The following is a 27,851-nucleotide window of genomic DNA, read 5'->3' as shown; positions in this document are numbered from 1 at the left end:
AGTGCATCAGCAGATTTGATTATTCTCTGCCTCATTTTGATGTGCCCTATATATATGACCCAGCTGGTCCAGTGGGGATTATTTTCTGGTTGACTCCATCAGAGAGAGAGAGAGAGTATTATTCCTGAATCACTGGTGCAACAATCAGTGCTTGATAGAAGGAATTCCTCTAGAAATGCCTTTAACCAGAAGTAATTATGCATATACTCCTGTTCATACATTTAGAGAACTCATCTGTTAAGTGGCAGGTTGGAACCTGCTGAGTTATCTCATTAAGTCATCCTTTTGGAACTAAACTCGTATCACTTCAGAAGATTCAACTCTTTGGCAAGGCAGTTATCATTTTTGTCAGATAACTCTGTTGTGTCATACCACCTCAAATGAAGATTAGATAAAATCACCAGACCTATGCATTCTGGTTTGGGACTTCTGCATTGTGCTTCTAGCTAAAGATCACTGTCCAAATCATATGCTTCCTGCTGGCTCGATGTCCTTGTAGACTCACTGTCAAGAAAAGATTAGACCTTCATGATGAATGATTTGCTGTTCCATCAGTCTTTCAGAGGATTTGTGTGATACGGTTGCATCCAGTGACAGGCCTTTTTGCAACAAATCATAGTCACAACTGCATTCCTTTGTCAGTCCTTTCCTGGACACAGAACCATTGGCTATGGATACACTATCATTCATTTGGGATGGGTTTCACTGGTTCACATACCCACCCCCATGGTTCTGGTACTGAGGGTAATACAGAAAATGACAGGTAAGAGCTGCAAGGTGATTTCGATATCCCCACTCAGGTGGAGCAACTCCTCATTGAAAAAATCGGCTTGATCAAGCAATATCCATTCCCAAGAAAATCCCAACAAAACCCAACCTACTCAAACATCTATAGTCACAAGTGTGTCACCTTTGCATGGACAGGCATCTTCTTCATGCTTGGCTGTTGTACAAAGAACCTTGTGTTGAAAGGAATTTAAACTTTTAATCATGGAGAATCTTACGAGTTTGAAGGCCCTTCACTTTAAAGGCTTACAAAAGTAAGTGCAATATTTTCAGGGTCAAGGTCAGAAGCACCTTCCCTTTCCGAGTCTTTATTCCAGCAGTTCATCTGCTTTGCAAAGAGAAATGTTCAGCTCAGTTTTTATCAAAAGTTACCACTCTATGATCTCTATAACTTCTGGCATCATCGTAGATGGGATATTGGTTGCAATAAAGATGTATCAGATTTTACTAGCCAAATTTGACTCAAACAGGTCAAAATCTCTCACCCTGTTTCTTAATTGGAATCTTTTTGTGGGTTTTGACATAGATCAATCATGTTAGTCTATTATTATTTGAAAACTATAACGAGTTCAATAAAATGTTTGTATTCTGCAATTAGGAAAAGGAGGATGCATCATTGATTGAATTTATAAGCAAAAAAATTAAAATCATTTGATTCACTGATCTAAGAAATTTGACCTTATTACCTTTGATTTTTTATCATGATTATATGGAGAGTATTTGCTTGGATCAAGTGAGTGATGGATATATAGTGAAAGCTCAGCATTTTTACAAGTGCTAAAAACCACGTTTTTCACCCTTTTTCAACTGTATCAGTTAATAACCTAGAGGAAGCAAATTTTATTTTTAGTTTATGCTCAAATGTAATGGCCAGCAATATGAATCACAGATAAGTAGCAGGTTTTTTAAGTTATTTAATTTAACTGTCAGTGTATACCAATTTCTAAATGCTGTGTTCTGTATATTTTCATGGAAAAGTAAGAATTATTGTTCCTAATTTAAGGCAGAGTAGTACAGAAAAAAAATTAATAGAAGAAAGAAAAAAAGCACATTGTGGGATTTGAACCTGTTACTCCTGCATGCCAAGTGATTATACTTACCACTCAAGTTCAAGCATGTGACAAAATGGCAGGTCAGATCTCTTAGTCATAATATTATCTATGTCTGTTGAGCAAAGGGAAAAATATTTTTCATAATTCACTCCAACGAAATATCATTTTTTTAAAAAATTTATATTAAAAAGTCCACTGATTCTCAGGCTAGCCTAAAATATAATTTAATATAATTGTTTGTTTATTGATGATGGATGTGTAAATAACAATTTGTGCACAAACTTTGCTCAAAGCGTTTTGTTCCAATATTGTGATACCTAATCCAATATTCTTTCCTTGTTGATATCAGACATTAATGAGTGTACAGCAGGGCAGTCAGGGTGTCAGCAAATCTGTGAAAACTCTCCTGGAAGATTTTCTTGTTCCTGTAACTTTGGATACGCCCTGACAGAAGACAGAAAGACTTGCTCACAGGGTATGTATAGTTTTTTAACCACAAATGTATTCATCAAAATAACTTGTAGCATCTATAGAGAATATACAGAAGAGTTTATTGAGGCTAAATTGCTGGTTTGTTTTACTTTCAGTTAGTGCTTTTGAAATTATGTGTATAGTAAAATATTTACTGCCTGCGCCTCAGTGATCCAAACCTTTAACAGATATAGACTTATGAAGAGACCTCTGGACTTATTATTTTGTCATGTATTCTTACAAATATTACCTCCTAGGAAATACTGTATCATATACAAAAATTTGTGCATGTATACATTTATTTAAAAACTAAAACTACGCCATTTGATCCAACAGCTACTTGCTATTCCAGTGTGTGCCTTACAGGCTGACAGATGACATTGGTCAGATGAAATGCGCATGATGTCGACCTAGCTTGAACTGTTTTTTTTTTTTACACTACATCTTGTAGCATTTTAATACTGTTAATAACAGTGCTAATAATAATGTCTTTATGTTAAGGGGGTGACTTAGCTATTAAGAACAATCCACATGGAGGCCATCTCTTTTGTATAATATTTACAAAACAAAATAAATGCATAAATGCCACATACATTCCTAAACACTGCACATGTACATAGTTCAAGCCCCCTCTGCCCTTGTCCAGTGGAGGCCAACACTAACAGTGACGAGGGGCTTGAATTACCATCCATCCATGCCAGTCTCTTCAAATCATGTGACCATTACTAGCCATGTGATCAACATTAGTCGCTGATGAAGGCAGTGTGATACTGCCAAAAATTTCAAACTCATAAGATATTTATGTCTGTTGTATGGAAAATTACTAATGATCATGAATTATCCATGGCAAAGAAGCAACCTTAAGTTCAGTTGTAATCAATTCATTGGTGATTTTTACAGATTCAGTTTGCAAAATATATTTGCCTCTAAAACATCTTACAAACAGCCCTTGTTTACTTGATTACATGTTCTTGTTTCATAATCATTGAGTCAGTTATTTTCAAGCTGTCTACTGCTATGATTTCACTATAGTTTCTACATGTACATATTTATATTCTTTCTTATAGTCCATGTTAAATATTACATGTACAGATATAAAAATTATATAGTAGTAAAAATGCATCAGTCATAAACATTTACAATTTTTCTTCAAGTTTACATATGGTTTATTGACATATGAATTCTAAAGTTAAATAAGGTAGCTCTTATTCTTTTCATAAATTGTAAAGTTAGCCTTGATAATACAGTAAGTTTATTTAAAGTCAAAATTCAAACACAGACATCTGCAACATAATAATGCATCAAATCCATGATCAGAAAGATGCATCTGAGTGAACAGATGATGTTAAGATTTCTGAGTGTTACACATGATGCATTGTGCCTGTTTTTTAATAAAAGCAACATTGATAAAGCATCAGATAAAATACAGAACTTTACAAGATTAATTCCCTTGAAAATTTAAATAATATGGGAAGAGAAAAAGAGATAGATTCTTATTCCTCCCAGTCATTACTTATTAATGTTATGCTGACAACTGCAGTAGCCAAAGCACTACAGTAAAAGAAGTCTGAAAACATTATCTGGTGTTATCAGTAGATAAAGAAACTAAGCAAAACTCTGAATTGACAATGTATTAAAGATTACCTCCTGCAGAGATGAAATGGTTAATTGAATAGGGATTTAGGTGTATTGAAGATTACCTCCTCTTGACATGAAATGGTTAGTTGAATAGGGATTTAGGCGTATTGAAGATTACCTCCTGTAGAGATGAAATGGTTAATTGAATAGGGATTTAGGTGTATTGAAGACTACCTCCTCTTGACATGAAATGGTTAGTTGAATCGGGATTTAGGCATATTGACGATTACCTCCTCTTGACATGAAATGGTTAATTGAATAGGGATTTAGGCGTATTGAAGACTACCTCCTCTTGACATGAAATGGTTAGTTGAATAGGGATTTAGGCATATTGACGATTACCTCCTCTTGACATGAAATGGTTAGTTGAATAGGGATTGAGGTGTTTTGAAGACTACCTCCTGTAGAGATGAAATGGCTAATTGAATAGGGATTTAGGTGTATTGAAGATTATGTCTTGTATAGATGAAATGGTTAATTGAATAGGGGTTTAGGTGACTACATCACTACCATGGCGGTGTGTGACATTTACTCAAGTCTGTTTTATGGTCTGTATGCCTTTTTGTACACAAGAAAACCATTAACCAGACTCGGTAATTGTTTTGTGCATCTTGGAACAGTCTGCACTCATCCTGTGGACTGTACTCAGCAAGCCTGGTTACAAAGGAATCATCTGTGGTGTTTATAGACATCTTTGTGATATGGTTATTGATACTCACGTCAAAAGTCATTTGCCATTACTAAAGCCGTTCATGCAGTGTGTAATTGATTTTCAAACTTATCATCTCGTGTATAATATGAAGTTCTTAAATGATGGATTTGACTGCATCATGTTTTCCCATCCATCCATGCTGAGGGCATGTTAGATTTAAATATGTCTTAGAATTTTGCTTTAAACAGATTGCACCATAGTATAATTATGTTTGAAAATATCATTGATAATATATTTGTTCATTGAAATGTAGCTACTGTTTTCACTCAGCCATATCACAGAGACATTGCATGTATCTAATGTTTTGCCATCCATTCTGAATTTCATAGTTGAGAATCCCTGCCAACAGTATGCCAACATTACGTGTGATCAGATCTGTTTGGTGGATTTGCAATCAAGAACAGCTACTTGTTCATGTAATCTAGGATTTAAACTCGCTGCTGACAACAAAACTTGTGAAGGCAAGTATTTTGCTGTGTATGTTAGGAGTAAAAGGGAAAAGCTATTTTACATGTGAGTAGTGAGCATGGACAAAGTATGAAAATATAGTCAACTTCTGGTGAGTAGTGAGCATGGATACCATCTCACAATAAATATAGTCAACTTCAGAGGATAAAAATTCCTATGTCAAACAGATGTGGACAACCAAAAATTAAGGCTGGGAACTTCACATTACTAGCAGACTTTTGTATAATAAATCTTCATTTCTCTTTCAGATAAAAATGTTTAGCTTGGATGAAAATTCTGTAATTGAATTTTCCCTTGTGCACTTTTCACCCAATGCATAATCACTGCTTAGCATCTTCCCTGGTTTAAATATACATAAAATAGTTTTCTACAATTAATGTTGGTGGGGGGGGGAGATTCCCTCTGTTGAATATCCACTTCTATCCCAGCCTTTTCTAATTCATACAATAATGAAAGTGTGTATGGCTACTTAGAGATTAACATTTTGAAGGTTCATATTTGACAGTAATATTTACAAGTATGATGAGCAGCATATATCTTTTGATCATAATAGAATAATAGCAATAATAACAATCATCATAATAATAATAAAGAGGATTATAATATTGTTTTTATTTGTTTGATAGTAGTCAGATTAGTTAAGTAACTACTTCCTTACAAACAATGTTGCTATTGGGATACATTTTGCTTAAGTGGTTGAGAATTCTAACTCGATATGATACAGGGCTATTAGATCAATATTGGAATAGTAATGATTTTTTTGATGTACTTTAATATTTTATGTAAAAGTAAAGGAAGATTTTGTGCTCTCTGTTTTGGTTTAATGCCATATTTCAGCACATGAATAAGACTGGTCAGCATAACTAGTGGATGGAAAACCTGGGAATACTCTGGTAAAAAGCATCGACTCATAGAAAGCTGCTGACAATCTTTCTCACATGCCACATTGGCCAAGCTGAGATTTGAACCCACAGACATAGATGAGATGGCAGTGGTTGGTAAAGGCGAGTACTTTAGACCACTCAGCCACTAATGACCCTGCTATAGGAAGTGATAAAGGGGTTGCTTAACAGATTTTCATTTCAGTAATGATTTTATTTATGGGACATTGAAAAAATGTTTGTTTTAGGACAAGTGTGTGTTTAATAGAGGTGATCTTTAAGGCTGTTTTAAAAATTTATCTTGATTAGCTTTTTTATTCTTATATAAAATGTTCATGCCTTTGATTGTGCTTCCTAAGAGAAAATTAGCTAAATTGTTGGAACAAGTTATTATATTTTGCTATATCAATTTTTCTTTTATGACAGGTATCTTTTTAATGTACATGGCTTTTATGACAGGTATCTTTTTAATGTACATGGCTTTTATGACAGGTATCTTTTTAATGTACATGGCTTTTATGACAGGTATCTTTTTAGTGTACATGGCTTTTATGACAGGTATCTTTTTAATTTACATGGCTTTTATGACAGGTATCTTTTTAATGTACATGGCTTTTATGACAGGTATCTTTTTAATGTACATGGCTTTTATGACAGGTATCTTTTTAATGTACATGGCTTTTTGCATAACTCTTAAGTCTTGCTTAATAAAGCTTAAGTTGGAAACTTTTATATTTTCTGCATTCTGACAATGCACAGTATGATCAAATCTCTGGTGCAAGTTTGTTTCTTAATACATGGATAACCTAATAATTTCTTTCTTTCAGATATCAATGAATGTATTGGGGATGGTTCTCTGATCAATTGCAGTTCCAATGCAGTATGCCATAATACTAATGGAAGCTATGTGTGTTCATGCAATGTAGGTTACAAATTGGAAAATGATGGAAGAACTTGTTCAGGTTGGTTCTTCAAAGAGTTTTCACTTAAGTTTCATTTTTATTTTAATTTTGTCATGTTATTTTGATAATGCTTGATTGTATGTTTGTGCAATTTTTAATTTATTATCATTGTATGTTTTTCACTGGTGCCCAGCTTACATTGACAGGCCAAGATCATAGACTGGCAACTAATAAAATCTGTATCTCCCAAAGAGTTGGTAATATAGCAGAGTACTTAATAAAGAGCATATAAATTAGGGATCCAGTCTAATGGGTGCAGTGTGGTGCATTATGAGGAAAAAGTTGAGAGATTTATCACTTTCTTTTATGATGCTGAAATGTATATAATACAAGGCATGTAGGTATTCAGAACTATTCTAGCTGGCTGTAGGTGTAATTTTGTATAATTTCATAACACTTAGATAGCAATTATTTGATTTTTTTTCAATTGTCATCTGTTAATATTCCTAAGAAGATCACTATATACTCACATACAAAAGTACAAAAATAGTAAGTGACAAAATCAATATAAAAATATAATGATACTTTCTTATGAAACCAGCCAATAAATAGATCCATTGTAAACGAGGTTGAACATCATGTCTTGTTATGTCAAGCGAAAGAACCATATGAAAGGGAGCTACGATGGCTCACTGGTTAGCATACAGGACTTGCAACAAAAAGGCTTTGGGTTCAAATCCAACCACCAGACTAGCATAGTCAGTTTCTGTCATGTGTCTTTGGGCAAGGCACTTTACTCCAATTGCCTTGGCACTAAATAACCTACTTGTGTTGATGTGCCATAAAGCACCAATGTTACCCAGGAACTTAAAAGATATTTGAAGCACACTGAATTACTTCCCCCTCTCAGCTGGTGATGATAGACTCCATGTCTGCTTTGCTTGACTCAGATGAAGACCGCTCCGGTGGCCTAGTGGTTAGAGCATCCGCCTCAGATGCGGGAGGTCGTGTGTTCGATCCCTGGCCAAGTTATACCAAAGACTTATAAAAATGGTACAAACAGCTGCCTCACTTGGCGCTCAGCATTAAGAGGTTAGTGTTAGGACTGGTCAGCCTGGTGTCAGGATAATGTGACTGGGTGGGACATCATGCTACATGTCTGCAGCATGATGCCCCAGTGCTAGACATCACTATAAACTGCCACACTGCAGACATCGTAGCGATATGACTGAAAAGTTTTTAAGTCAATAGCAATTGATAATTATCATCCAGAACTTTTGTGATGACAGTTGAGGTGCAGGTTACTTGACAATCAGGAATTAAAAGACTTTGGTAAATCCACTTTAGTATTAAATTTTATTTTAATTACTTTAGCATTACATTTTAAAGACAACAATTAGTATTTTATTTAAGAGCAGAAAAACTGACATCATCGTTGTACATTTAGTTTCTCTGATCAGCTGATGTATCATGTTTGCTTGAGATGAGTGAATAATGGATATATTTCATGAAGTGAACAATGCAGTATTTTAAAGTATTTTAAATTTTTCTCCCAGCAAATGAAAAATGCCTATTATTCACTGATAGAAATCAACTTTTCTTTCTATTATGTGCTCTAATGTATCGGCTAGCAAGATGTTCTTTATAAGAGACTGAAGTAGCAGCTTTCTTACTGTATCCCTTGTAAAGTCACTAGTTTACATTTTATATTCTGCTATGTTCTATAATTATTCATACAGAAAATTTTAACAGTAACAGTAATAAAAATTGACATTCCAAATTCTAATGAATAGCTTTATTTTTCTAAATAATTTTTATTTGTTTCTAAAACAGTTTCTCAAAACATGATTTCCTTTATACTGTGAAGTCAGATATAAAAAACAATCTGATTTATTGTCCATGGTGAAGTCAGGTATAAAAAAATCTGATTTAATGTCCATGGTGAAATCAGATATAAAAAACAATCTGATTTATTGTCCATGGTGAAATCAGGTATACAAAAATCTGATGTAATATCCATGGTGAAGTCAGGTATAAAATATAATCTGATTTAATCTGCACAGTGAAGTCATCCATTACAACAAAAAAAAATGTAATGTCCATGGTGAAGTCAGGCATTACAACAAAAAAAATGTAATGTCCATGGTGAAGTCAGGCATTACAACAATAAAAATGTAATGTCCATGGTGAAAACAATAAATATGACTCAAAAGTCTAGGAACAGAAGTTTTTTGTTGACTGCGGAATATTTAGGTAACAAGCAGTTTTGTATATATGCTTAAGCAATTGCCTCATACATTGTTCATGTACACATAGTTTGATTTGGCTTAGAATAAGTCACTTTGTTGCATGTGGATGACAAAAGGCAAATGTTACTGGAAAACATTCCATTCATTCTGATAGCTTATTTTTAACTTATAAATTTGCTAATGAGTAAAAGGTCAACGAGACAAATTATGCTGCATAATTATTTTTTAAATATCTTACTTCTTTTCACACTCAAGCAGTTGATAAAAAGATAATGGCATGGACTGGTTATAAAGTACTGTTGACAGACCATTCATGTACAGTGAATGCAATGTGATTGACATTGTATATATGTACAGTGAATGCAATGTGATTGGCATTGTATATATGTACAGTGAATGTGATGTGATTGACATTGTATATATATGTACAGTGAATGCAATGTGATTGGCATTGTATATATGTACAGTGAATGCAATGTGATTGGCATTGTATATATGTACAGTGAATGCAATGTGATTGGCATTGTATATATGTACAGTGAATGCAATGTGATTGACATTGTATATATGTACAGTGAATGCAATGTGATTGACATTGTATATACATACAGTGAATGCAATGTGATTGACATTGTATACATGTACAGTGAATGCAATGTGATTGGCATTGTATACATGTACAGTGAATGTGATGTGATTGACATTGTATATATGTACAGTGAATGCAATGTGATTGGCATTGTATATATGTACAGTGAATGCAATGTGATTGGCATTGTTTATATGTACAGTGAATGCAATGTGATTGACATTGTATATATGTACAGTGAATGCAATGTGATTGACATTGTATAGACATACAGTGAATGCAATGTGATTGACATTGTATATACATACAGTGAATGCAATGTGATTGAAAGAAGATATATGCCTTGCTGATTTATTTTAGTATATTGTTGAAACAAAAAAAAAAGGGAAAGAACAAGGGATTGACCGATTAGGAAGTCACTGAAGATTTTTTTCTAACACTGATTCTCAGTAGTAGTTCTATTAGTCAGCAGTAAGAACATTCACATTAAAGCCAATTAAACTAATTACATTAATTAATTCTTGGTTTAATTTGCCTTAGGAACATGACATATATTCTTCTCACAAATTCCACTGCAAACATTATTTGAGAAAATAAACATTACCCCATTTAGATTTTTTCTTCTGTTTTACAGAATGTGACAGTTTCCATTATGGTACAAACTGCTCAACTGATTGCAACTGCAGTGTTGGATCAAATAGGTGTGACAAAGTATCTGGATGTGTGTGTAAAAATGGCTGGAATGGAACAAAATGTGACACTGACTTCGATGAATGCAGTAATACAACGTTATGTACAGGGGCCAATATGTACTGCCTCAATACTTTAGGCTCTTACCAATGTGAATGTGAAAAAGGTTACAACAAAGTAAATGGATCATGCATAGGTGAGACTAACAACCAATCAATCTAGGCATCAGACATGTATAAAGATATAAATAAGCACACTGATGTAGATCCACACAGCCACACCTATTTATCTATACAATTTACTAAAACCTACAGGTGAATTATCTTTTTGTCCCTATTGCATGTTCATTGTACACGAAACACACAGTGTTCCACTTGTCCATATCCATCCACTGTTTCTCAAATGTTTGGTGTAGTTTGCAGCTTATACTTTATTTCTTGGTATGTCCTTCACACCAAACACCAGATGCATTTGGGTTTTTTGTGTGTGTTTCAATAGTACTTTGAATACATTATTAGCTGTAACATTCTGAGTGAATTGGCCCTAAATGTTGGCCAACCTCGCTTGACCTGGATGGGTCAATGAACCCAGGACCCTTGCATTATGATTTTGATGCTCCATAAGCCATGTTACCACAACTATACTCAAAAGATGGTACAGATTTTCATTAAAGGTACAGTTTGGATAAATAACAAATGTAATGGAACATTTCATTTAAGAGTTTTTGTATTCTGTTATTATTTGTTATTTTTGCAATTGTTTTTGAACATCCATTGAAGAGAGTGTATCTGCAAAATTGTTTAGTCTCACATTTGTTTATTTTGATTAAATGAAAAGTACAGTGGCAGGTATGGTGAACATAATGGCAATATGAGATTAGAAACTGAAAGTACAGTGGGAGATATGGGGAACATAATGGCAATATGAGATTAGAAACTAAAAGTACAGTGGCAGATATGGGGAACATAATGGCAATATGAGATTAGAAACTGAACATGTAGTTGACTTAAATAAAGGCAGGTTTAAAGAAACAGGTCTCAAAGTCAGACCCATAGTTAGACCAATCAGACCTCATGGTTAAGTCAAGATTTAAGCTCATTTGGTCAAATTTATGTTAGGTAAATCAATACTAATTTAAAATCTTAAAGTGTCTTAAATTGTTCTACATGATCATTCTTTAATTTCAACTTTTGTTCTAGGACACTTTTGACATCTTATATCTACCCTAATTTAGCAAGACTAATGCAATCAGTCACATGTAATTTTGTGGAATTGGCAGAAATTCTGCTCTCAGATCTGGGACTTCCTAATCCCAGAAGGCTTGGTCGAGTTCTTGCCGACATATTTGCTCTTGGATGTGGAATTTCCAAATGCAGTAATTTCCCAATCCCACAACAATGCATATGGTGGATTATTTTCCTTGTATTTCTAACCAGGAAAAAGTGCTGGACAAAAAGTTTATTTGTATGAATGAATCTAAAGAAATATATTGTATTTTCAGGAGGTGTTAGTTTTTCACAAAAATATTTATTGTGAGCAAAAATTATAGTTAATAGATCAACAAAGTTTGCATTTTAAATAATAACACAGCTTTGTACATGGCATAATGCACCCCGTTATGTCATATATATCATGGCAGTGTGAACATTTGCGTGGGTTATGCATATTTCACATGGCTTTCTCACATGGGTCATCTGTGCCACCTAGCATATGCATATTTCACATGGCTTTCTCACATGGGTCAGCTGTGTGGGATATGCATATTTCACATGGCTTTCTCTCATGGGTCATCTGTGCCACCTGGCATATGCATATTTCACATGGCTTTTTCACATGGGTCAGCTGTGTGGGATATATATTTCAGATGCATTTCTCACATGAGTTCACTGCATGGGATATGCATATTTGATTTGACTTTCTCATAACCGTCAGGCCGAGTGGTCTAAAGCGCTCTCCGTCACGGATCACTGCCATCTCACCTCTGTCTGCAGGCTCGACCAATGTGGATATGTGAGAAAGCTTGCCGGTAGCTTCTCGTGGGTCGGTGGTTCTTTCCGGGGTTTTCTCGGGTTCTTCCTCCACCATTAATACTGGCCGCCATGTATAGCCTATATCATGCTGAAAAATGGCGTTAAACCCTATAACAACAACAACAACAACAACAACATAGCTGTCAGCTGTGGGATATGCACATTTCATGTGGTTTTCTTACATGGGCAAACTGGGATATGCATATTTCACATGGCTTTCTCACATGGGTCAATTATGCTGGATATGCATATTTCACATGGTCTGTTCACATGGTCAGACTGTGTTACACATGGCTATCCAGTATGGCTTTCTCACGTGGGCAAAATGCCTCTCATATATATATATATATATATATATATATATATATATATATATATATATATATATATTTATTTATTCTTAAGTAGCCATTCATTCAACACATACTAGAAGAAAAAAATATTTTGCTATTTGCCCCTTTTAACTACCCTTTTTACTATCAGGCTTTCTCTGATTATGTACATGCTAAGACAAAGTGAAAACATGTAGTTAATTTAATGTAAATTTCTAGTTAATATTTGAATAAGCTTTACTTCTAGTTTTCTTCCTTTCTCCTGTACAGATATTGATGAGTGCACCCAAAATGTGTGTGCATATAACTGTACCAACACCAATGGAAGTTACCAGTGTTCTTGTCAATCTGGATATAAAGTCAATGGATCTTATTGTGCAGGTAATTCTCAGCTCATTTGGCTGCAAGGCCACAAGTGAGTTTATGGTTTGGCCCTGAATCCAGTGAGTGCCGTCCATTGTCAGCCATCATTGGGTTTTTTTTTTTTTCATCCTTCCATGATGCTGTTTTCAACTTCTAAATGTATGATAGGCCAATTTCGGTCAGACTTTATAGGAATCTTCATCTGGATATGCTCTACCAATTTAATTAGCTGAGAACTCACTGCATTTCACATGGTGGGCATAAATTACTAACCTAGACAAATATCCTCTAACTTACTGAGGCCTTGTTATGGTTGGTAGGTCTGAGAATGACAGCCAGTTTTAATCAGCCTTTTGGTTATGTCAGTGGTGACTCATTTGGCAATGGTGTGGCATATTTAGAGGCTTGGTGGAACAACCTTTGCACTAAATTTAATGAACTGTGGGGGGGGGGGGCAAACTTGTTAGGTCTGTTTGCAAAGACTTAAAAATGTTCTGTCCAGTTTGCCTCCATTAGCAACCCATAGCCTTTGTTTGCAGTGAGATGGAAAAATTTCTTTTAACTCAGTCTATGGAATAGCTGGTTGAAATTTAATCAGACTTAGTAGAAGTGTTTCTCAGAACATGCTTGATCAAAACTTTGAGTACTGGGTGACTCTCCTTGCATAGGAGTAGGTTCCTTAACACATTAACCCTTAGCGACGACTTAATATGGCAGGAGGTAGTAGCCTACTGCCGAGCTCTGTAGTGTCATGGTCATGCATGGTCTAAAGTTGGTGATATTATAGAAAGGTAGACAGATGTAGCTCTACAATGATACCAAATAATCTCAAATATCTAGTTGCACTATAAAATACAGATAAAAAAATCTCATTTTTTGGACTCGACTTTTTTCTACCCAAAATTCGCCCGTGGTCAGAATTCAATTTTGTGTCTGGATTTTAGACTTTTTGGTCTCAGATCTAAGGCAAACCAGTATGAACTGCAAACAGAAAGATGAGTCTTTGCAAAAAGTGGGATAAGATTGGCATTTGGAATAAAGAGTGGTCTCCATACAAAAATAATGGCTCCGTTTAGCAAAAAAGAAAAAAAAGAACTCCAACTTTTACCCTTCTGCTCATGCGCAAGTCAAACAGCCAATGAAAAACAATGTTTCTAACACAACTAGGCAGTATGTTATTGAAAGATCACTGGGGATTTGGTGTTTTCGAGTCTATTCAGAAATAGCTTTCCAAATGTGTTTCCTACTCGACTTTCAGGCGGGGAAAAAAAGCTCCAGGGGTTAATGTGTTAACAAAAATATGAAAAACCTATTTTCAACTTCTCCAGAACAGTTGAGCCATTTCTTTCAAATCAGACTCAGTATGAATATTTCTTAGGATATATTTACTCAAAATTTTGTTTGGTGTGACTCCTATGGCAACAGCCTGGTTTCATTAGCAACTGTGTGGAAAATTATTTTCAAGAGCAGCTGAGTAATTTTTTATTTAGATTGAGTTGGAATGTTTCTTAGAACATGTCTGTTAAAATTGTATATGATATGGTTCCCCTAGCAGTGATGTAGCATCAATAGCAACCATCAGGAAAACCTAGGCTTTAAACTTACCCAAAAGATCTGAGCTGTTTTCGACCAGGCATGATAAGAATGTTTCTTAAGACATGCTTTGTCAAAATTGTGTTTGTGCTGACTCCCATATCAACAGCATCGTTCCCCTGCATCCAGAGGTGAAAAACTTATTTTTTACTTCTCTGTAATGGCTGAGCAAGTTTTAATCAAACTTGATGGGAGTGTTTTTCAGGATATACCTAATCTTAGTTGCACCTGAATTGGCACAAACCACAAATTTAAAGACACAGCATGGTAATGTTATCTCAACACGTTTAAGTCCACACAGAATAACCTTTATTTGCTAAACCCTTATAATTGATACCTATTAAAAATGAATACTCACACAAATAAATTAATGGCATGTTTGACCTAATTGATTATAGATGACTGACCTTTTCCTTCTATCATTCATGAATACAGATTTATTTAAAATAAGTACATTAAATTTAATCATTGATATATGTTGTTCAATTTAAAACATTTACTGTTTGAACTGTTGTTTACTTTCTTTACATTTATTTTACAGCTGTCAGAATAATGTTTTCAGTTTTAAAAAAATTAATTTTTCATTTATTTGTTAGACAGTACTGTATTCATAAAGTTATATGAGGTTAGTTCTAGAAATATAAAAAATCTGAATATATGTAATGAAGAGATATTTATTAATGTTTTCTCAGTGTTGAAAAGAGGACCAAAAATCCCATTCTGAATGGGCTCCAGTTCCTATGTAAAATATTTCAGCATCATGCCAACATTTTTAATTTCAGCAATTTATTCATGAAAATTTTGTTCCAAAATGGATCAGGCTTTCTTATCCACATAAGAATTGATGGATGGAAATAATTGCCATTTTGGCTTCCAGTGAGCTGGTACTAGTTAGGTTGGAAAAAAAGAATTTAGCTGTTCTTGTTTTATGGATAGGCAAGTTTGTAATTTGGAATTAGATCTCATTTTAAATTCTTTCAAAAATTATATTTTTGTATAAGGTTGGCTAATGTGTTCAATTGATGGTAATTTGTTTCTTTCTAGATATTGATGAATGTTTACGTGGTGAAGATGATTGTTCTCAGGGGTGTCAGAACAAAAATGGAGGTTATGACTGTGTATGTTATTCGGGATATGAATTAAATGATACTACGTGCACACCTTTGCCAGGACAAAATATGACGTCTTCAGACATAACGTTTACTTTCGATATTCAAATCACTGGGAATCTCAGTGATACTAATACATACGACAAGTATCTCTACGATGCAAATCAGACGGTAAGCTCTTGCTTTTGAATTATTTAATGTATTATTTGTTTAGAAAAATGTGTGCACTTAATTTTTATTTTGAAATAATTGAAAGTCATATATGGTGATATGTACCTATCATTTAGTGAAATATACCTTGATATAACTACTGTGTAAATGTTTTATCCCTAAGTTAGTTAAAAATGGTGTGATTTATGTGGTCCTGCCTTTCCATGCATAGATAATATATTACACAAGTTCTACACCATTTTACACCTTCATAAACTTTGATTATTATGAGGACCTTATGGAGATGTCACAAATGGTTTCAGAAATTGTTCCATCCCCACAAAATATATGATAACCAGGTTGAATTACATCCTTCGATCATATACAGTTTTGATGAGAAATGTCCGTTTTAATATGACATTCCACTGATTTGTCTGCATTCTTGATTTAAAGACTGACATGATTTGTTAGGTAACTGTCATAGTCTAATTGATATAAAATCATGAAAGAAATTTGTGGTCATGTATACTGGTGCAATCTATTTACTTTGAGCATACATGTGTCTAATTCCACTGACCTCTCAGCTGCTTTAAATTCACAGTATTAAACACACTTGACATCTTCTGACACACTAGTCACTTGATTGTATAGGGTTGATTTTACATTAGTAAACATTATTATAAAGTCTCCTCATGCACTGGCCACTCAGCTGTGTAGGGTTGATTTCACCATGGTAAGCACACTTGCACAGTGTCCCGACACACTGGCCACTGGGCTTTATGGGATTGATTTCACATTTGGTAAACTGTTATACAGTCTCCTGACACACTGGTCACTCAGCTGTTTGGGGTTATCACAAAGACACTTAAACTAAAGTGTCACTACACTGTAATGGAATCATATGTATTATTTAAGCATCTTATTATGAATCATCACAGAGAACATATTTGGAATCGAACCTTTATATAAATTTTTGAGAGACAAAAATTTAAATTAAGCTAAATTCTTGTTTATACCATTATTTGTACAATATTCTTTGCAAGGTTCAGAGTAGACTTTTACATCAATGAACAATACACCCTGTTTAGCCCCTGCACACTTGAAAATTCAGCCTAGAGTACAAAGTTAATATTGGCTTTGTAGTCACATTTTGAAACATGGTTCAAATGTGCACCTGCAGACAATGTGCACCTGCAGACAAGAATAAATAGTTTATGACAGCTGCATACCCACATTTTGAAAGCTGGTACAAACGTACTCTGGAAAATTCATCCAAGGGTAAATAGTTAATACTGGCAATAAACCCACATTTTGACAGTCTCTGCAAATGTGCACTGAAAAATTTGACCAAGAACATAGATAATGATGGCTGGGCACTCTGATTTTGAAAGTTTATATGAATGTGCACCTAAACATTAACCAGGAATAAACAGCTAGTAATGCATATACCCCCAAATTTGTTAAGTTTCTACAAATGTGCACCACAAAATTCAGTAAAGTTTACATAGTTATTGTCTATGTACATCAACAGCCAAGAGTATACAGCCAATAATGGCTGTACATAGGTATTTTGAAAAGTTTGGGCACCTTAAAATTCTGTAATGAGTACGTAGTTAATAACTGTGATGTACCCATTTTGAAAAGCTTGTGCATCTGAAAATTCAGATAATAATTGCTGTACACACACATTCTGTAAAGCTTGTGTACCTAAAAATTCACTTAATAATTATGGCTGTACAACCAGATTTCGAAAGCTTATATGAATGTTCACATAAAAGTACAAACATGAGTACAGAAGTTAATAAAAACTGTACACCATATCACATTACTTAATTTTGAGCCTTGCCGTATCTTTGGAATGAACTTACCTACTGCTGTCATCATCTTTTGTAGCTGTACAACTATTTCAAGGTGAAGATGGGAGAATATTTCATCAGCATAGAAAACATCACTCTTTCGTAAGTATAGGACAGTTTTCTTTTCTCTTTTCATTGTTTTACATTACAGTAAAGCACCTCTTGCAGTATTAATAAATGTGAGTTTTATTTGAAAACAGCTAAATCAAATTGGGATAGATGAGGAATGTTAATCCAAATTTCAGTTTATTTGAAGGAAAGCTAAATCAAATTGGGATAGATGAGGAATGTTCATCCAAATTTCAGTTTATTTGAAGGAAAACTAAATCAAATTGACACATATTATGAAGCAAGTTTGTTTCTTTGAACAGAAGTTGACAAGAGAAGTAAAGACAGAGGTTCCAGTGAAACAGATTAAATGAACATTTTCCCGAGATTAGTATAAGGGCTGTTCTATTAAAACATACATGGGACCCAGGGAAGGCATTGTTAAAGTTTGGTACTCACCCATAGATGCAATTTACAATTTTCTTATCATTTTAATATGAACTCTGTGAAATCAAAGTACCGTGGCATATTTAAAAAGAACTGCATACCCTGGGTACCATGTATGTTTAAATGGAACACCCCTAATAGCTTATATTTATAAAATGGTCTACCTGCAAATACCTTGAAAAATCAAAGCTTGTTTTTCTTTATTTTTGTTTACACGGATGGATTGATAATTGGATAATTGTATGGAATTTAATTTTCCAATCATGTACATACAGAAGGTAGAAATGATCATCATTCTGATATTTGAAAGTTTGTAGGTGCTATTAATCTATCTTCAGACATCATTCCCCCTTTCTCCAAAACTTAATGTTATTCAAATTTCATTATTTACTTTAAACACACTCAGTTTCAACTGAAACTTTAATTAGAATATCATCTCGTTTCATATATGTTGTGATTACGTCCCTCAGATTTGATAGCATTAATAGTATCAGTAATTTCAGTTAAACAAAATCACAGATGTTCAGTTGTTTATTTCTATGTAAAGATTGAAAGAAATCAATATGCAGGCAGGTCATGCTTGTTCTATAACTGAACATTCCAAAATATGAATTAAATTCTTAAAATTTAACGATAGTTTTAGATTAAAATATCAATGGCTGTATGCTTAATATTTTTTATTTAACTTTATGGTAAACAACACGTATCATGTTTGATTATAACTTACCAATTATAGCACATTATGATGCATCTATAGTTAATGTCTTCATCACTGTCAAATTTTCCTTCATTTAAAACATCGGTCTACTCCTGAACAACATATTTAATTCAGAAATCATGCTTGAAATATTCAGGCTAAAATCTTTTCATATAACTATCTTCATTGTTTCCTCTTTTCAGGAAAGGCAGCTTGATTGCAGCCTTTGTCTTGCTGATGCAGGACTCTACTGCTGCCGATGCCTCACTAGTAACTTATCTGACAGATGCCTTGACAGAGCAGTTTGTTTTAGGTGGAGTTAATGTTTCACTTCAGTCACTAGGAGTTGGTGGTTACACAGGTAAATCTTTACACAGGTAAATCTTTAATAACAGTATTTGAAGGATCATATCCATGGTGTGGTGTGGTTATTGCTCATTATTGTATGTACCAGTGTATGCATCCAGTTGATTGTTACACAGAATTGTAGCAATGTCCTCCAGAGTTTGGTACATCATAAGGTATTTACAAGTCTTTGCAATCAGCTCATGGTTTCACAGACTTGTAATATTTCTCAGGAGTTGGTTGCATATTATGATATCTACCAGTTGGTCCATCTTACTCTTTGTTACACAGGTACTACAAAATTTATGACAGTATTGTAAAAATTCATAGAGTTGTAGTAATCTTCACAGAGTTGATTGCATTGCACCAGAATTACCAGTTAGTTTGCGCTACTGTTGGTCATAGAGTTGTAGTAATGCTGCATTTGTCTTTCATTATTATATGTCTGGAAGTAGATGCATCATTTTAGCACACATTAAGATGAATTCCCAGTCATATTACCTTTTTATCTTCAATGATATCTAACTAGGGTGTATATGGTTTTATCCATGTTTGACTGTCGATCCTGTCCAATCCACTCAGTAATAGCCCTAGGACTTAATCGATTGACAGCAGAATTGGCTTGAGGCTTTATATCAAACCATAAAGAGCTTGTCTAAGTATAAGTCTCACCATCGGTTGTCTCACCGTCGATTGTCTCACCATCGATCGTCTCATGGTCGATTGTCTCACCGTCGATTGACTCACTATTGATTGTGGTCCTCATAGTGCCTGTGAATGCATTTGCCATTTTCAGCATAAGCAACTTGTTTACAAATCCAGGTTCTTCAACTTGACCTTAAAACTATAATTCTTGTAACATCTACTGTATGGTCATAGATTGATTCAAGGTTATATTAATAGACTGTTATATATTTTTAGTAAATTTCTTTTCGTGATGTCTTTCTTTTTTCTCCTTTGTTTCTTTCTTTCTTCTTTCTTTCGTGATACTAACCCTGCTTAATGATTTATTCATATTATCAATACCTAATTTTGCAGTGAGTAACAGTGGAGGTCTATGCGCAGTGTATGAGAGTATAATAGGGAGTTGTCCTTCTGGTTACAAGTGCACTGTCAGTGGAGGTCGTCCATCTTGTGGGTAAGGATTTGTTACTCATTAATTTACTAGCTTGGGCTTGCAATTTTTAACACAAGTAAACAAATGAAAATTTGTCACCACATTGAAAAAAGAAGACAACATGTTTGATAAAATCTTGTCTTGAGTGTAATTTATAAATGGAAATTAGTGACTCTTCCTCAAGTCAGTATTAACCTAGAGATTTAGATGTCATGCATAGTGCAATTTCTATCACAACTGGTTGTGGATGATCCTAGGAAACTCAGTTTGTCAAACTGTCTATCCAGCTGTTTGATTTGCATTGCTTTCTACTCCGATGCTGTTGGGAATAAGATTTGCCAGCATGATTGTGTAATTCACCACAATGTTGCAAAGTGAAAGGGTCACCTAGGGTTCTGTTTCTGGGGACTAGGATGGGGTTAAATAGTGTAATTCACCACAATGTTGCAAAGTGAAAGGGTCACCTAGGGTTCTGTTTCTGGGGACTAGGATGGGGTTAATTAGAGTAATTCACCACAATGTTGCAAAGTGAAAGGGTCACCTAGGGTTCTGCTTCTGGGGACTAGGATGGGGTTAAATAGAGTAATTCACCACAGTGTTGCAAAGTGAAAGGGTCACCTAGGGTTCTGTTTCTGGGGACTAGGATGGGGTTAAATAGTGTAATTCACCACAATGTTGCAAAGTGAAAGGGTCACCTAGGGTTCTGTTTCTGGGGACTAGGATGGGGTTAAATAGTGTAATTCACCACAATGTTGCAAAGTGAAAGGGTCACCTAGGGTTCTGTTTCTGGGGACTAGGATGGGGTTAAATAGTATAATTCACCACACTGTTGCAAGGGACTAGAATTACTGATGGCTCTACTTTCTGGGACTAGAATGGGGTTAAAATATTCAGTATATGACCAGAAGAGTCATAATTGTGTCTTTGATCAATTATCAGGTCTAACATCACATTTGTTAAGTGTAATGTAAAAGTCACAGATCCAGCCATCCTAAAAGTGCCTGTGATCAATTATCAGGCCTGACATCACATTTTTAAAACTTATAGTCTACGGATCAGACATAAATCCAACATCTAGTTGGATTTATGTCTGATCTGGAGATAATTCTGTAGCACCGTTGTTGTTAAAACAAGCCAAAAGACATGGCTAACATCTTTTTTCACTTGAGATGTCTGGATCTGAGACTTTTTCAATTTACTTTAAGAATGTTATGTTAGGCCTGGTCTCCCCTGGAAAAAGAGATATGTGCCAAATCTCATAATTCTTTGGTTACTCCAATTTTTGCCTTTGATCAAGATTGAGAAATTGCTTTAAGTTTTCTCATAACATGAAAGTACAACTCTGTCTGCTTTTTCACTGAATTTCAATCCATCAGTTTGTAGGTGAATGTTGTCCATTTTGTCATACAAAGAAACTAACCAGGGCCATCTTATAAACTCTAAAATGGGTAATTTACCACATCTACATTCATTTGCATTTCATTTGTGGTTTCTTTGCATATGAAATGCATTCACAATTCATTTCTATATATGTAATTCTATAATATATGGCAATGTATTTAGAAAAAAAGAAACCAAATTTTTGAGGAAAATGTGTTTCTTTGACAATTTGTACCTGATCATAAGATGGGCACTTCACCCCCACCCCACCCCCACCCCCAACCTCTTCCCTTCTTATAGTTGTCATAGTTGCATCCCAGGGTACCACCATTCTAGTATTAGCTGATGAATGATGGAATTAAGGACTAATGTTTCTGTTTATGAGGAGACCATCCTCTGACTTCCATCTCAGTAACATTTTTTTTGATCACTGAAATATACACCTCTTGTAAGTAATTGTCAGCACTATGAGAAAAATGTATCAGTGGTATTTTCTTTTGTTTTCATCTTACCGATCTTTGTTGATATGTTATGGGGATGATTTGTAATGGCATTTTCTTTAATTACCAATCTGTATCATGGGATAATGTTTTAATGGCATTTTCTTACCAATCTGTATCATGGGATAATGTTTTAATGGCATTTTGTTTAATTACCAATCTGTATAATGGGATAATGTTTTAATGGCATTTTCTTTAATTTTTCAACTTACCAACCTGTATAAATGTATCATCGGGATAATTCTTGCATACCTGTCAGCTTTTCAAAAGCCAAGTACGGAGATTGAGTAAAACAATAGGGAGATTAGGACCTAAAACTGGGAGATTAGGACCTAAAACTGGGAGGTTAGGACCTAAATCTGGGAGGTTAGGACCTAAATCTGGGAGGTTAGGACCTAAAACTGGGAGGTTAGGACCTAAATCTGAGAGGTTAGGACCTAAATCTGGGAGGTTAGGACCTAAATCTGGGAGGTTTTTTATGGCATTGTTTCAGCCTCATTCACACTAAATATTGACCAATCTTCCGAGTCCAATTTGCACGCAAATTCTCAAAGGACTTGCTGTTTCTCTCTATGGTGCACTTTATTTTTCCCAGGACGTGCACTCTTTTTGCTCATTCTGGTCAGCTGTGGCCAAACTGGACAATAGCTAAAGGTTTAAGCCTTAAGTAAACAAGCAAGAAAACCAGCTTAACTAATCAACAGTTGATCCTTATCATTTAGTTAATACCATATTTATTCTGAATGTTCTGGTGTGTTTCTTCATTCCTTCTTTTAATTTATGATAGTAATTAATGTTTGTACATATGGTACAGTAATGCCAAGTCTTCACTCGTTTAAGATTCTTTGGTGGGAATGGCATTCACGTTGAACATTCTTGGGGTTCAAACTAATTGCTGATGATTTTATTGTTATGGGGTTTTTTTGTGGTTTATTTTGTGATTTTAGTTATGTTGTAGGGTAAAAAAAAGTCATAAATTGATGTGAAAAGTGTTCTGTTTACTGAAGAAAAATTGTTTGTAGTGTGATAATAATTATTTCATCACAACAATATTTATAAGTGATCAAATAGAACATGGTTTCTGTGGATTGTACAAGATATACGTATTAGCGTAGGAATTGTTTCTTTTTAGGAGAAATGAAAATAAACAGACATGATGCAATAATTGGGAGTTCTCTGAAAAAATTGTGAGATATTAATATGAAATCGGGAGGTAGATGTGGACTGACCCCAAAATACAGGAATTGTTTTTCTTTCAGTCAGCATGAGAGTTGACAGGTATGTTCATGATGGTATGTTCTTTAATTTTTATCTTGCCAATCACTGTCAGTGTATAATTGGGATGATTCATCTTGGCATTTTTTCTTTAGATTTTATCTTACCAATCACTGACAATGTATATAATGGGGATGATTCATATTCGCATTTTTTCTTTTTCAGACCTGCTGACAAGGAAGAAGGCAAGATACCCTTTTTGAAAAATCTTATGCAGCACACATATCCATGCAAAGTTCAGAGTTTTATATATTGTAGAATTGATTGTTTTCTTGCCATAAATTAGCACTCAATAAACCCTATGATCATGGTAGATTTAAAATTGTGGGATGAGTCAGTTTCATTTTATATTATTTGTGGATTGTTATCATGTAAATCATTATGGACAGAATCAGATAAAATCAGTTATATCCACTGACATCTAGGTTAAATTAATGCAATAAAGCAAGCATCACATGTCATTCACAATCCATTGGCATCAAGGTTAAGTTAATACAATATAGAAACACCACTTGTCATACACAATCCACTGGCATTTAGGTTAATACAGTAAAGCACCCATCACTTGTCATACACAATCTACTGGCATTTAGGTTAATACAGTAAAGCATGCATCACTTGTCATACACAATCCACTGGCATTTAGGCTAAGTGAATACAGTAAAGCACGCATCACTTATCATACACAATCCATTGGCATTTAGGTTAAGTTAATACAGTAAAGCATGCATCACTTGTCATACACAATCCACTGGCATTTAGATTAAGTTAATACAGTAAAGCACGCATCACTTGTCATACACAATCCATTGGCATTTAGGTTAAGTTAATACAGTAAAGCACCCATCACTTGTCATACACAATCCACTGGCATTTAGGTCAAGTTAATACAGTAAAGCACGCATCACTTGTCATACACAATCCACTGACATTTAGGTTAAGTTAATGCAGTAAAGCACCCATCACTTGTCATACACAATCCACTGACATTTAGGTTAAGTTAATACAGTAAAGCACGCATTACTTGTCATACACAATCCACTGGCATTTAGGTCAAGTTAATACAGTAAAGCACGCATCACTTGTCATACACAATCCACTGGCATTTAGGCTAAGTTAATACAGTAAAGCACGCATCACTTGTCATACACAATCCACTGACATTTAGCCTAAGTGAATACAGTAAAGCATGCATCACTTGTCATACACAATCCACTGACATTTAGGCTAAGTGAATACAGTAAAGCACCCATCACTTGTCATACACAATCCACTGGCATTTAGGTTAAGTTAATACAGTAAAGCACGCATCACTTATCATACACAATCCACTGGCATTTAGGTCAAGTTAATACAGTAAAGCACGCATCACTTGTCATACACAATCCACTGGCATTTAGGTTAAGTTAATACAGTAAAGCACACATCACTTGTCATACACAATCCACTGGCATTTAGGCTAAGTGAATACAGTAAAGCACCCATCACTTGTCATACACAATCCACTGGCATTTAGGTTAAGTTAATACAGTAAAGCATGCATCGCTTGTCATACACAATCCACTGACATTTAGGCTAAGTGAATACAGTAAAGCACCCATCACTTGTCATACACAATCCACTGGCATTTAGGTTAAGTTAATACAGTAAAGCACGCATCACTTGTCATACACAATCCACTGGCATTTAGGTTAAGTTAATACACTAAAGCACACATCACTTGTCATACACAATCCACTGGCATTTAGGTTAAATTAATACAGTAAAGCACGCATCACTTGTCATACACAATCCACTGGCATTTAGGTTAAGTTAATACAGTAAAGCACACATCACTTGTCATACACAATCCACTGGTATTTAGGCTAAGTTAATACAGTAAAGCACACATCACTTGTCATACACAATCCACTGGCATTTAGGTCAAGTTGATACAGTAAAGCATGCATCACTTGTCATACACAATCCACTGGCATTTAGGTTAAGTTAATACAGTAAAGCACCCATCACTTGTCATACACAATCCACTGGCATTTAGGTCAAGTTAATACAGTAAAGCACCCATCACTTGTCATACACAATCCACTGACATTTAGGTTAAGTTAATACAGTAAAGCACGCATCACTTGTCATACACAATCCACTGGCATTTAGGTTAAGTTAATACAGTAAAGCACCCATCACTTGTCATACACAATCCATTGGCATTTAGGCTAAGTTAATACAGTAAAGCATGCATCACTTATCATACACAATCCACTGGCATTTAGGTCAAGTTAATACAGTAAAGCATGCATCACTTATCATACACAATCCACTGGCATTTAGGTTAAGTTAATACAGTAAAGCACGCATTACTTGTCATACACAATCCACTGGCATTTAGGTTAAGTTAATACAGTAAAGCACGCATCACTTGTCATACACAATCCACTGGCATTTAGGCTAAGTTAATACAGTAAAGCACACATCACTTGTCATACACAATCCACTGGCATTTAGGTCAAGTTGATACAGTAAAGCATGCATCACTTGTCATACACAATCCACTGGCATTTAGGTTAAGTTAATACAGTAAAGCACGCATCACTTGTCATACACAATCCACTGGCATTTAGGTCAAGTTAATACAGTAAAGCACCCATCACTTGTCATACACAATCCACTGGCATTTAGGTCAAGTTAATACAGTAAAGCATGCATCACTTGTCATACACAATCCACTGACATTTAGGTTAAGTTAATACAGTAAAGCACCCATCACGTGTCATACACAATCCACTGGCATTTAGGTCAAGTTAATACAGTAAAGCATGCATCACTTATCATACACAATCCACTGGCATTTAGGTCAAGTTAATACAGTAAAGCATGCATCACTTATCATACACAATCCACTGGCATTTAGGTTAAGTTAATACAGTAAAGCACGCATTACTTGTCATACACAATCCACTGGCATTTAGGTTAAGTTAATACAGTAAAGCACGCATCACTTGTCATACACAATCCACTGGCATTTAGGTTAAGTAAATACAGTAAAGCACGCATTACTTGTCATACACAATCCACTGGCATTTAGGTCAAGTTAATACAGTAAAGCACGCATCACTTGTCATACACAATCCACTGGCATTTAGGTCAAGTTAATACAGTAAAGCATGCATCACTTGTCATACACAATCCACTGACATTTAGGTTAAGTTAATACAGTAAAGTAAACACCACTTCACATACACAATGGAATATGTCCGTATGCATGAGATTGGGACTAATTCCTTTTTGTATTTGAATTTCTGTGCAGGTGGGGCATATGTGTTTGATGAACACAGTTGATTTTTCTTTATCTTTTATTATTAGATAAAACAGCACTCATTGTTGGCCTCAGTGTCGGACTTCCACTTGGAGCGTTACTCATTGCAGTTGTCGTCGTATTAGTTCTGAAATGTAAAAAAAATAAAATCAGGGATCTGGCAATTTGTGGTGGAAGGTAAGTTAAGTGTGATTAAGGTCCTACATTACTTTTGTCTTGTTTGCATTTGCAGATACTGTGATACTAGGTATCTCTTTTCCACCAGCTGTCACTTAAAGGAATTACATTTTTTTGTTATGTCTGCATTTTTCAGATATTTTGACACTGGGTGTCTCTTTTCCAATAGATGTCACCTTGAACAATTTAAATCTTTTCATGTCTGTATTTACAGATACTGTGACAATGGGTATCTTGTTTTCAGTAGTGTCACCTTAAACAATTCTTTCCTTAGATAGATAGATATGGGGTTAAAATACAGTTTATACCCTACTTCATAAAAGAACCCACCTGACCAATCCATCCAGTGGGAAATGACCCCAAACTTGTGACAGTACCTGAATCATAGTGCTGTATACTAGAGAGACATTACTGTCCATGGGACAGTACCTGAATCATAGTGATGTATACTAGAGAGACATTATTGTCCATGGGACAGTACCTGAATAAAATTGCTGTTTACTAGAGACATTATTGTCCATGGGACAGTACCTGAATCATAGTGCTGTTTACTAGAGACATTACTGTCCCTGAGCAGTACCAGAATCATAGTGATGCATACTAGAGAGACATTATTGTCCATGGGACAGTACCTGAATCATAGTGCTGTTTACTAGAGAGACATTATTGTCCATGGGACAG

At 34.9% G+C, this 27,851-nt stretch overlaps 1 protein-coding gene across 1 annotated transcript in view; it reads left to right on the top strand.

Annotated features, from left to right (window-relative positions):
- LOC149791308 (uncharacterized) overlaps positions 1–27,851 on the top strand; it is a 94,877-nt gene that overhangs the window by 54,687 nt on the left and 12,339 nt on the right. Inside the window, exons 22-32 of the mRNA XM_089969842.1 lie at positions 2,188–2,313; positions 4,989–5,120; positions 6,836–6,970; positions 10,383–10,634; positions 13,071–13,181; positions 15,801–16,036; positions 17,909–17,973; positions 19,267–19,424; positions 20,447–20,546; positions 23,846–23,865; positions 27,041–27,170. Coding sequence (XP_089825968.1) covers positions 2,188–2,313; positions 4,989–5,120; positions 6,836–6,970; positions 10,383–10,634; positions 13,071–13,181; positions 15,801–16,036; positions 17,909–17,973; positions 19,267–19,424; positions 20,447–20,546; positions 23,846–23,865; positions 27,041–27,170 — 1,465 coding nt within the window. The remainder of the gene's footprint in view (positions 1–2,187; positions 2,314–4,988; positions 5,121–6,835; positions 6,971–10,382; positions 10,635–13,070; positions 13,182–15,800; positions 16,037–17,908; positions 17,974–19,266; positions 19,425–20,446; positions 20,547–23,845; positions 23,866–27,040; positions 27,171–27,851) is intronic.

The sequence above is a fragment of the Sinohyriopsis cumingii genome, chromosome 9, assembly GCF_028554795.1.
Source record: "Sinohyriopsis cumingii isolate HCF-2022 chromosome 9, ASM2855479v2, whole genome shotgun sequence".
In the NCBI taxonomy this organism is placed as follows: Eukaryota; Metazoa; Mollusca; class Bivalvia; order Unionida; family Unionidae; genus Sinohyriopsis; species Sinohyriopsis cumingii.
Note: the sequence above shows the minus strand (reverse complement) of the source record. Positions and strands in the feature narration are given on the sequence as shown.